General features: G+C 32.8%; 1 protein-coding gene across 1 annotated transcript in view; it reads left to right on the forward strand.

The window, feature by feature from the left end:
* Positions 1 to 13,930, forward strand: part of ft (cadherin-related tumor suppressor fat) — a 173,761-nt gene that overhangs the window by 129,975 nt on the left and 29,856 nt on the right. Inside the window, exon 3 of the mRNA XM_077430468.1 lies at positions 7,380 to 7,613. Within this exon, the coding sequence (XP_077286594.1) occupies positions 7,380 to 7,613 (234 nt within the window). The remainder of the gene's footprint in view (positions 1 to 7,379; positions 7,614 to 13,930) is intronic.

The following is a 13,930-nucleotide window of genomic DNA, read 5'->3' on the forward strand; positions in this document are numbered from 1 at the left end:
CATCTATGAATTGTACATAAATTTTTATTGTACATCAATCAAATTTCAAATAGTGGTGACATAGTAGGTAGGAAGGATTTTTAGCCAATTTTTTTTTCCGGGAACCGTTTCAACAATGAAATCAGAGAAAATTGGCAAACTCTGATAGGAAACGATCAACCTGGAGTCACAAATCCAGGTCTGACCAACAGCATACTCTGAAAAATTCATTTTCATTCAGGGATAGAACCCGGCACCTTCTTGACGGTAAGCAGAAGCTTAACGTCCGAGCTATGCTGCTGGCTATATTAGATTCACCACGTGAATTCAACAATGAATATTTAATATTAGATTCACCACGTTTAAGGTGTTGATATTATAAATACTGAGCGAAGCCGGGTAAAACAACTAGTACAATATAATACATATATATTAATAAATGATTTCAATTACATTTATATTTAAAATACTAATAAAATAAAAACTAAATTTAAAATTTTTTTAAAAACAGAAACAATATTTTTTTTTTAAACATTAACACCAAACTAGTATTTTTACCCGGCTTTGCTCGGTGTTAGTAATATAAACCGCTTAAACATGGCCAATCTAATAGTAAACATTTTATTAAATTTATTTGAATAGTTTTATTTTATTTAAATTTATTTGAATATTCATTTGTTTTTTTTATTAAATTGAACGTCACGGATTTTACGACCCAAAAAAACATACATACAAAATGTATGTATGTATGTTTATCTAATATATAATTTCTTTCGAAATTATATATTAGATTAACCCCGATCATAGGCTGCCCAAGTGAATAAGTACCAAATACCATCATTGCACATAATGATTATACATACATATGTACACAAGACATGAGTTGAAAACACTCAACTCTTCCGCTGCGGAAACTGCTATAGCATATCCGGCATATGTAGATTTTCCTCTTCCCAATTCATTGATCAAAACTAAAGAATTTAATCGCAGTGCGCCTCAATATTGCTGCTGTTTCACTCAATTCAACCAGGAAAGTCGACTGTCCCGACATTACATACATCGTCGTGGGCAAATATTACATCGATGACAGCCAAACTTCACTTTACAACCCATCTTGTAAAAATTTTGAGATGATTAATGCGAATTAACAGTTGTAAAACACTAAAGATTTTATAAGATCTATCCTGATAACCTTACGTTTTCACTTATTTTTACTATCACTATTACATTATTGACAAATTAAAATCTTTCAAGTTTTATATTTATTTTATTATTTTATTTGCAAGTAATTGAAAGAAGCATTTAATTGCATTTGGAATAAATCTTTTTATATACATATTTAATGTACATAGCATACATATTTAAATGTACGTACATACATACATATGTATGTCAGATCATTGAGATTATAACCTTTCGTTAGATAGTTTAATTTACATTGCTGTTTTCAAAATAAAAATAAGAATAAACTTACACAAAGTAAGACGACGAATCTTGAGAGACTCTCAACTATATTTTACTGTAATAATTAACATTCTTCAATTTACTCGAGGTTCTCCTCTTTTTTTTATATATTTACAATATCTTCAAAGCTTCTGGTTTATAGAATTTATTTACAGTTCATATTTCATTCTGTCAACTCATGATATGTATATACATACATATTTCTAAATAAGTAAGCATTAGAAACACATTTTTTTCAATTAATATATCTGTGTAGTCCACGGAATAGAATCTACATTCATACAAACATAGTTCTACATATGTGTGCCTATATATATATATATATATATATATATATATATATATATATATATATATATATATATATATATATATATATATATATATATATATATATATATATATATATATATATATATATATATATATATATATATATATATATATATATATATATATATATATATATATATATATATATATATATATATATATATATATATATATATATATATATATATATATATATATATATATATATATATATATATATATATATATATATATATATATATATATATGTGTATATATAATCTGAGTAACAACTGTAAATTATCTGAATTTTTCTAACCAAGATATCTTATATTAGAACCCACTTTTTTCATCACATTCTTGGATTTTATAATTTATCTTAACAGTGTTGAATAGCTCGATCGCTTAATGCATTCTGACTTCATTGGAATTTGTTACCTTACATATGTATATATAAGCAAATCTTCCGTATTATATTGCATAGGATTAGAGTGAAATCCTCTTTTTTTTTAGAAGAAGAAATTGAAACCATAGTTGTAATACGTAAATTCAAATCGATAACATGAATAGGTATTTGCAATTTATTTGCTTATAAGGAGTGAAACCACGGTTATGTAAAGTTTGGAAATCACTGGCATGAGATGATGTGTCTTATGTCATTTAGTCCATGTGTGACCTTGACATGGGTATGTATGTATGTATGTGTGTGTGTGTCACTGTACACGCTGTACAACACATTTGTCGAAAGCGATTCACCTCAAAAGCGCTCATCGCGCGCATAAATCGTGATGTGTTGAGTTTTTGTTGCGCTGCGACTGGGAGCCGGCAAAAACCCGGGGCTCTTATTCATCAAAGCGGACCCCGAAATAAATAAATGCGAATAACTGTGGCCGTAGACTAAATTCCTTTTAATCGGCTGCCATTGCCGCATGCAAAAAACGGAGTGGCGCGGCGCGGCGCAGAATGCAGCCGCCGCCAGGACCCATCCCAGTAGCGGCCTCGGCTAAAGACCCATACCTCAGCCTGCCACCATCCCTCAAATCTACATACGGATCCAGGGTGATCTCGTCCCCGTCGATTGCCGTCGACGAATGGACCTGAATGTTAGATAGAAAAGCACGCTAAAATATTCAAGATCGGCGAACGACACGGCACTCCCGTAGCGTTCTCCGCTCTACGGTTATCAATCAAATTTTCCCGGCCACTTGTACACTCCGTTGCTTGAGATATTATAGAAACTTGATACATATTTTTTTGTATGTCTTGTTACGCTTTGCCTATTTGACTGTAATTAAACTATTCGGGCATATTGTGGTCGGGGGCCTTCAATACTTCCGTCACGGTGTGTGGTTGTGGTTCCAAATTCCGAAAATAAACATCCAAATTTGAATTAAAGCATCGATCTAACATTTATTGATGTTTCAGATAAAATAAACATCCTCTTTTTTCATAACTGTGGGTGTACGCACTAAAATAAATAACAACAATTATTATTAAACCTTTCGTTTCTCTATAATATGTACATATGTACATATACCTATATACCAACATATACACTCAACCCCACGTACAATATTGCCAACATATGTCTATTCGAAACACCCATCTTATATACTTAAATAGATATTGTTTCAACCCCCGCAGATTATTGTTCACAAATCCGTCTATTTGAAATATACGTCTTTACAATTCTCAACGTTAAGTTATTCAACTAGTGATAATTGTCAACACCACACGGTTCTTTATTGCGAACGCATGTGTCGTTCCTGATTTAAAGTTCTTATTTTCAACTAGATATTGTTTTAACCCCACGTATTATAATATTACATTATATCATTATTTATTAACGTATGTTCTAGCATATTCACACATATGTAAAAACTTAAGTTTTATTACTTCTTCCCCCAGATTGCTATTTAAATATATTTGTTTTAAATATAAACTCTAAATATATTCTGATTTAGACGTGTTCAAACTGTTCTCTGATTGGTTGATTTCACCCAGCAGATTTTATGTAAACATCCACCCGGTGGCCCTTACGGCATAAACTCATAAGTTTATGAAGACTCGAAAAATGAACTCGTACCAGGAGAACATCCCAGGCTGAAAGGTAATACGGGAAGTACGCGTGTATGCGTGAGATTCATGGGAGGAATCGACGAAACCGTCTACCCCCACTCCTAATCTTTGAGCTTGAACACACTCAGTTATTTTATAATTTTTCTAGTCTTCATCAACTCAGAGTTTGTGCAGTAAGGTGGACTATAAGCATATCAAAATTGTGTTTATAATTTTTATCATCTCTTACTCGTCCCCGTAACAATACGTACTGGGCAATAAACTTTTTTTCAATGAAAATTTCAATTATATTGAAGATAATTTACAAGAAGAATTTACCAATTAATTTGTATTTAAAATACATAAATTAGTTAACAAAAATAATTATTAAATCACGAATAACACAAATCTTCTTATCCTTTACCGGAAATTGACGATCATGTTTGCGATGATATTTTTGTTGGCCGCCGCTCGGAATGGTACAGTGGTACTCGGTTGCAATGGTTCAAGGTTTTTCAGCTACGACTTCCTTCTTCTTCCAGGGCCTCTCCTTCCGCAGATCTTCTCTCGAATAATAAGATTTAGGAGTTGATATGTCTCGGAGTGTCGCATTACGTAACCAAAACCAAAAATGTGCTACCATCGAGAGCTATCGTCTCTCGATGGTAGCACAAATCAATAGCACTAATATCAACATTATATAGATCGATCTCTATCATTATATAGATATCTCTAAACCACTAAACGTGAAAACCACTAAAGAAACTGATTTAGTAATCTTCGACGACGGAATGTATCGTTGACAACCATTATAATCAATATGGATTTACATACGACTTTATCCAAAAATATTTTCACGATATGAAATACATAGTAGAGCTTATAGTGATCTTCTATCACAAAATTAATTGATAACCTTTTAAAAAAAATTAAGAATCATGTGTATGCTTACGCCATTTTTCTGTCGATCACGTTATTATGCAAACAGTTTTCTACTCAAAAATTCACAACGTGACGACGAATTTATATATTTTTATTTTACATAGATACATATATACTAGTTAAGCTTGACGGGAAGACCCTAATGCACCTTCCTGGACAATTAATTACAAACAATGCAGAATTTTTATTACATAAATCACTGTTCATATTTCAAGAAGCTGAAGATCACAAAATTAACTATTAATTAAATTAATTAAAGAATTAATCCATTGAGACATCTATGGATTTTAGACTTGTACATATTTTTTTACAAATTGTACATACGTAATACAAAAGATTTGTGACAACAGGTAGGAAGATTTTTTTGCCAATTTTAAGGAACCGTTTCAACAATGATCAGATAAAATTGGCACACTCTGATAAGAAACGATCGACTTGGACTCACAAACACCAAGTCTGACCAGCAGTATAGTGGGCTCGAACCCAATAATCACTTGGTGCTAAACATACACGCTACCTCTAAGCCATACTGCTGGCTATATGTTTATGTATTGTCTCAAAATCTTATCCGGATTATTTAAATGTGAAGATTTTTTTTAAATTAAAAATATGTATATATCTAGTATAGATAGAAATTTGTAATATCGATATTTTAAATCGATGAAATTTTGGTGGTGAAAATTCCGTTGGAAGCGTTGGTCTGTGGATGACGGGTGGTGGCACAGGAGTCTCCGGTTACCGGCTCGTGTCCGACAACCAGCCTGTCTCCTGTCATATCTTGCAACCGGCCAACCGGCCACCACTATCTGGATCTAGGATCGCGCCGACGACGACCTGAACATTAAAAAATAGAAAAACAGAAAGAGAGAAGCACAAACAGCAGTGCTACCAACCGGGCCTATCCTCTCGCATCGGTGCCCCATCACACCTGACGAATTTCGAAATATGTTATTCACACGACGTTTCGCCGTCTTACCGGTTCCCTTCGTGAAGGAAGCGCGCTCCTCAAGCTATTCCAAATCTCCGAATAGGCTAAGCGAACCGTGATGCTAAGCCGTTTTCGTCCGCGCTGAGATACAATCTCGACGTCTAAATAAGGAAGTGCATTTCGTTTGCTCTTTGGGTCGTTCGCTGTCAATCACCATTATACCGAGCGTGTGTGTTTGAATGTTTGTTGAACAACCCCAGTTGCTATATAATCCCAAAGGTAATGTTAAACATACTCGTGGCATCAAAATAAGTCGACCATTCATACCACCCATTAAGCTAAAACGCCTACAACTACATACATATGTACATATATCTCAGCTGGCAATAAACACATATTACATTATTGTTAGCATAATTCTCAGACAATCAAATAAGCTATGGGATAGCTTGTATCTGATCAAGGTCGATATTTAGACCAATTCACAAATTAATATATCTCCATAAATATATATTCGGCCATAAGCATGAAACTATAATTACTCTACATTTGGAAAAAATTCTGATGCCCATATTACATATGTATCTATTTAACCGTATAGATATGTAAACCTATTATATATTTTAAATATTTACAAAAGAACATATGTATGTATGTAGTATATCGTATGTAAATTAATTGGGTAAACATATTACAGGAGATAGTGGAATATAACTTTTTCCGAAATGGTTGTAATAATTACTAACAATATGACTATAAAATTCTTCATACTGAAAAATATTGAGAGACTTCAATGAACGGTTTGAACAAAAACCCAAAACAAAAGCTTCGACGTGCTCAAAGTTGATATATTTTTTTTATACATAGTTGCTATTTTATCGGCATGCATGACAAATTTTAATAGCAAAATGTTTTTAAATTAAAAAAAAATGTATATTTTAATCTAAATTGTATCATTATGTCACCGAAATATATTGTTTCCGAGTGAGAAAGCCGCGTGGGATATTCGGAATATTGAGATATCTTGTTTTAAGTTATACAGAAACGGTATTCGAACGGCGCATCGCCGTGAATATATTTATTGCACGTGTGTACAAATGTCTATATATTTGTTTCGGTAAAATAACGATATTGCACTTGAAAATTCCTACTTAAAACATAAAAATGATGAAATAAATTACGGAGTACCTACTTGAAAACTCTCATTTGAAATTGTTGTCACTATTTCAAAGCATTTTTTTGTTTTAATATATGTAAGTTATAATGAAAAAATACAAACTTCTGTCTTTTACTCTATTCTTTGAATTACTTATTAGTTAAATTTTTACATATTATATATCGTAGATATGTTTTGCTATGTTCGAAGTTCTTCGGATGGATACGATTTTATGTTTATGTTTAGGTCTTTAAATATAACAATGCTTACTAAAATTCCCCTTATATTTTGCATTTGTTTTAGAATGTACATATTTTATTTCTTTATGTTTACAATACACGCGCAACGAAGAACTTACATAAAATTTTATTAGCTATATATTTTTCTGTATAATAATATGCTAATTGCCGATTTGCTTGATAATAGCCCACGTATTCTAACTTATCGACAGTCGTAAGAAATGTTTGAAATTTTAAAACCATTCAAATTTCTGAAATACTTTGAAATATGTTTTACAATATTATTATTTTCTTTTTACAGGTGACAGATACCAATGACAATCCACCGGTGTTTCTGGAAAGCGCGTACTCTTTCGACATACCAGAAAATGCAGCCAGAGGAGCTCGAGTTGGCCAAATCGCAGCCAGTGACCCAGATCTAGGTCCCAATTCTCATCTAACTTATACGGTCATCTCCGACTGGGCCAACGATGTATTCTCTCTCAACCCACAAACTGGAGTTTTCACGTTGACTGCTCGGCTGGACTACGAAGAGGTAAATGTAAACACATTGCAATGTTATTATATATCCACATGTAAATTTCTAAAATGAATGAACACGACGACGACAGATGACGAAACTTTTTCTTATTTTTAATGCCTATAGTTCAAATATTTCATTGACTCGTGTGGGCTGAACGCGGTGTATAATCCAAAGTTGGTTCTCTATAGTGCGTCAATGATTTACGACAATCATTATGTGTACGTGAGCACTTTTAACATGAGGCACTGCAACAGTTTACAACCTATTATTGTGTGGCATATGACAAAAGGTAATGTGACCCGTGAACCTCAAATGGGCACAAGTGCAACGTTGTGGTAAAACGCGATTATATGTAACTAATTAGAGTCATTAATCTTTACAAAGGTATCAATTTGTATATGCAAGCGCGCACATGAGTTCAAACCTACACCGGCAATATAATATTGTTTCGCATTACAGGTTCGTTCGTAATCGGCTCTCAAATACGAGACGTTTCATTTTTATTAAAACATTTCTTGAGACAGTAATTTTCTCAACAGTATTCAGTAATCTAAATACAAATTGAAATTTTAGAGCTTTAGTTGTTTCTCAACAAAGTTTCTTCAGACTATGTCAAGTCATATATTTTTCACATTTTTCAATCGAATCTTCCATATCTCTTTCTTAATACGTATAGTTAACTATACATTCATATCTTCACCTGAGTGATTTTGACATTTGAGTTACTAGTAACCTCACCAAATGCTATACGCACATCATGTGGCACGCATTCATTTAGACGCTTATATAGGTAGATATACAAATATTTCATAGCATCTACCGATAGTGATTATTGCATTTATTATTCGTATAGACTGTTGGTATATAAAGCTAATATTGACAAATTTTCAATATGAGAACAGATTATCATTTAGAGCTGGGTGAAATAATATAAATATAATATATGAAAGAGCTAAGTAATAAAATAAAAGATACATACATATATAAGGTTGCATATATTATGACCACTCCTAGCAAATGATTATTTGAGCTCTTATAGTTGAAAGTGACATAAGTCTACTTTTCTTCATTTCGAGAAATATTTCGCAAAATATTAAATATTTATATGTAGCATTCTGCGGTTAACAAAAAGGCTTGTAATACATTCATTCTGCTTTTCCGAAATTCTGGACATATCGAATTAAAAGAAGTGATAACAATTTGTGAATGAAGTCTAGCAGAAGTAGTGTTTCATTTATTAATTTAAAAAAATGTTTGTGTGTATCCAAAAAACAATGAGTCGTTTCTCGAATACATAATAACATTTGCAAGCACTTTCAATTAATTTTATGTATGTACATACAAACATACAAATCAAACAGGCTTATAGAAGTTAATGTAAAATGAATTTATTTTAATTTAAACATTTCCATGCAATGTTAGATATTAAATTTTGTTTTGTTTTACATTGCAAAAGAGCGGTTCGTCATTGAAAAGCGGTGGAAAAAAAGTGTAGAAGAAAATTTAATAAAAGTGCACGAGCAGACATCCGCCGAATTTATACGTTGATATGCAACATATTCATCATTTTTATTATGATCTTTTTGCGTTTTTGGGGCAAAATATTTTCGGGTCGGTGAGGGCGATGTCGGATGAACGTTTTTAATCTGATGCAAATATAATGGGTGGCCTGGGGCGGTTTATTTTTTATGCGGCAAGTGGCAGTTGCCAGTGCATTAATTTCATCGATTTCCCCCGCGCAACGGCCCTTTACGGCCATCTTGTGGTCGCTCACCGCAACTTCACGGTTTTGTTGCCAAAGTTGTTAATTTGATTTGTTGTATGCGCGCCCCCGGACCTCAAAAATACTTTTATGTGATATGCGCCCGCGATAGGGGTGGCCAATCGGGGGGCCGTTGTCGAGATAATGCATCAAACGCCGCGAGCAATACGTGATATTTTTATATAATCATCATATACATACATATGTATGTCTGTGTGTGCGTGAGCTTTTTTTTACATCCGTCCAAAAGCTCACTCAAAAACTATGGAATTTGCGGATATCATCCATGTCGTAGCACGCAACTGGTTTCCTTCAACAGCGTTTTACATGCTCGTCATTTTAGAATTTAATCACTGCTTAATTTCAACCCATGTATAATAAACAATATAATAATTCAACCTATACATCATAACAATATGATAGGATGTAAGTATAAATATCATTTTTAATTTTAGTCTCATTCCATTCGCTTAAAGTCTACAGATTTATTCACCCTTATTTAAAGTGAAATAAAAATTATTTTTTTAATTTTATTAATTTCTACCTCGGATATCAGATTTTGTATTTTTTTACATATTTTTTAGCTATGCAATTTAGCCCGTGTTCATGATTACATTTTAAACTAGCCACAGATTATGGAATGGTTTCGTGACATTCTTTTCCTACTTATATGTTCAACTCCATTCTGCTAATAAACTTTCCGACATTTAAGTTTTTTAAAGGCTTGTATTCATTTGCTCAGTAAATATATGACCAGTAAGTTATATTATCGGTCACTGACTGCTTAATTTCATCTGCTTGCAAAAAAATCCTTAAAACATTTAGCGGTTTATTGATTGTCCATTTTTATCTCTATATTGTACACAATCATCCATAACATTTTACGTAAAAGTTACTGACCATTTATAGCAAGGGTACCCAACGTTTTTGAGGTTGGGAGATACTTTTCATGTAAATTTTCATGGCGATCGACTTTTAATAAGAATCTTGTAATTTTTGTTGTTTACTTCAAAGTTTAAAATGTTCATTTTAAAAGGCAAATATCAAAATAATTTTTAAATTTTCGTAATTTTTTTTATAAATATGTAATAAATATACTGTAAATATGAGTATTTTTCTGAAATTAATACATTCCACTTATGAGAATATTTCAATTGTGTCACAGTAACGTCATTTTGCAATTGGATCAACTGTAATTCTAAATTTTCCACATCGATTGAAAAAATCCCTCCATTAAGAGGGTTTTTGCTAGACTTTGGACATTAGTTTTATTCATTTGGAAGTGATGCACATTTATTAATAAACTGTAGATTTTATGAAACTCGTTAAAGTCAGTAGATCTCTTGTTTAATTGATTCGATATTTTTGTTTTAAAAGCCATTCCTTTTTTGAAGATGAAGAAGTCGCATTATTATCCTTTCTCTCAATTGAAAATTTTCTTATTTAAGATAATAACTCTCGAAATCTAACAATAATACATATTTTGCTCAACCACCTTACTTACTTCATTGTAAATCAGCAAATGTGTCTCAACTTTTTCCAAAATAATTTGAACTTTTCTTCTCTGAATCGCTTTACATCTAATGGAGTTAATTAGTGTTTATATTTTATGTTTAAATATGGAAATCATTATTTTCAAACTTTGCAATCGTAATAATTGAGATCGACCAAAAGTTGCTTCGCAATCGACTGATTGGATACCCTTGATTTAAATAGTTGACTTTTTTAAACTAATTGAAATAAAAACATGCATTGAATTTAAATTTCCATTTAGTCTCGCATTTCGTCTACAAATGACTAAAATTCGAACACATTTTTTTAATCATTTATTCAACCGTCATTACATAGTGATTAATAAATTTTTCTAATAGCAGATAAAATAATTTAAAATAGTATTAATGGCGATTCCCAATCTTTTTTTTAAATATTTCCCCTACGAAATAGTGGTTCAAAAGCTTAACCCGTCCAAAAAGTTTCGAATACGCTACCGCAACAAACACACAAACAATCGTCGATGCGAGCTTGGTGATTGGAAAACGATAATTTTTCATAATCGTCGGACTGGTAGTGTCTGTCCTACCGGTTACGCGTCACTCTGATGTATGTACATAAGTGTAACTGTTAACTGGTTAAATGCCGACGTCAGGCCGACTCATTGTGATACATTATAATTGGCGAGCGGCCGTTTGATGTCTTCCTCGAAATTACCGACCGCCCAATATTTATTTGTCGGGTCCAAATCGATCGGAGACAAATTATTCGGCGATCCTGCCACGGGGAAAAAATACTAGACGAACCCTAATCGCCGAATCTCCATTTGCCGGTCGCCAAGCGGTAAATCGATTTAATCGCGCAATCATTACAGCCCGGCCACGTCATATTTCATTGCGCGGTCGTTTTTGACCGTCGAAAGTCCACTATTAATTGAAAGATGGGTACGTGCGATGCTCGCCATCGATAACGTGTGTCACTAATGGTAGACATTTTCGTCTACAACTTCATTTGACACTCACCTAAAAAGGCACGTTCGTTTCATTTCGGTCTATTTTTTCACTTTCGAAAACATTAAAGCGCACATTCATGTGTGGATGTGTATGTGTGCGGTTGTTGCAATAGTATTATTTTTTAATATTATTATTATTGATGTCTAATCGACTGTCGAAGGAAAAAATGCGGGGCCGGTCGGCGTGCGATTGTATTGATGAATTTTACGGATAAGAAACGCATATTTGTATGTCTATTGTATGATGTATTACCTACGTAGCGTAGATCAGAAAATATTCACTTAAATTAATTTGTTTATTTTGTATTGTATACAGATATAATGATTCTCAAACTATGATAAGGATAAGGATACACATTTTGATGCCAGTCATTTATGTATATAAAAAATGAGCCAATTTCAGTTATTCGACTTTACAAAACCACAAACTATAAAATTAATTTTGCACTATAAAATCATTTGGCACTTTGACTAACTCAATGCAAAAAATAGACCAATATTTTTTTCTATTCAGGAAAAGACTAATTAGGTATTTTAAGTACATATTTATATATGTATATACTACAAATAATTTCCCTTATCATTTTTCATAATATTATAGATATGTAGATATGTATCATAATTGTCCAATCACTATCTAATCAATTAGGATAAAATGTTCAATCACACTGACAAACAAACTCAACTCTATATGTGTTATTTATATATTAGTTTTATTTCAAATTTTGCGTAATTTAGATAAAATATTTTGTTTTTAAAATAAATTATTCTATACTTGGATTCGTATTCGTATTCAGTGATCAAAAATGTATAAAAAAGATTGTTTCATACCTGGTGTAGTGTGTTACTTTTTTCAATGTGTTTGAAGTCTGGACGTCAATTTTCGGTATTTCACCGAAATGGCGAGCTTTGGGCACAACGAGGCTGTTATATGGAGAGCTGCTACTACCTTCGCCATCGGCAAATCCCAATGTTTTTTCTGAGATCGACGATGAGGGAGCGCAGACTGGGAGCAATGTCGCACAAAGGCGGCCGCCTGCTGCGCTTTTTGCCGCCCATATTCCGGGTATCACATAAGAATGAGGGATTTTGTCATTGGCGGGATTCCGTCGTGTCCTCTTGTATACTCGTATGGTGAGCCAGAATTGTAATAATGCCAGAGGGCCGGCCCCGCGCCAAATGAGTGTCGGAAATCTTGTAAGCCCGTAGTGGAATGCCGTCGCGCTCGCGAGACTCACTTATCGGACGCTGACTTCCCTACTGACTACACACAGCTTCTCTATTGTCTCAAATGCACAATAGACAATTACACTCCTATGTCATGTTATCGAATTATGTCCAAACTCTAACTGGGTGTGTGTAGAACTGCCTCTTCACTATTTTTTATAGAACTGTTTGCATCCTTTCAATATAAATCATATGTTTTCACAGAGCCATACTGCTGGCTCTGTGAAAACCGAGAGGCTACCGGGTTCGATCAAGTGCTAATATTTAATACTTCTGGTCTGACTTGGATATTTGTTAATCAAAGTCGATCGTTTCTTATCAGAGTTTGCCAATTTATCTGATTTCATAGTTGAAACGGTTCCTCCATCAAATTGGCAAAAATCAACCTACCCGCTATGTCACAAATATCTGAATTTGATTTATGTACAATATGTAAAAATTTATGTACAAGTCTAAATCCATAGATGTCTCTACAGATTAATTCATTAATTAATTAATTGTAAATTTCATGTTCTTCAGCCTCTCGAAATACAGCGATTTATGTAATAAAAATCTGAAATGTTTGTAATTCATTGTCTAGAAAAGCGCATTGGGGTCTGCCTGTTGGGCCTTCCTGGTAAATATCTACATATGTAAAATTTGTAGTGTCATTGAATGCTATTATGAATCTAATCAAGATCTTCAAATATATTAAGTAATTATCTGAAGGATATACAATGATACAGGATATTTTTTATAATAGATCGATTCTAATCGCAATGCATAGGTAGTAAATTATTTAATATATCTAAAAAATTGTTATTTATTAAAAGAAAACTTTTAAAGAAACTTGTACTT

The sequence above is a fragment of the Arctopsyche grandis genome, chromosome 5, assembly GCF_051622035.1.
Source record: "Arctopsyche grandis isolate Sample6627 chromosome 5, ASM5162203v2, whole genome shotgun sequence".
Taxonomy (NCBI): domain Eukaryota; kingdom Metazoa; phylum Arthropoda; class Insecta; order Trichoptera; family Hydropsychidae; genus Arctopsyche; species Arctopsyche grandis.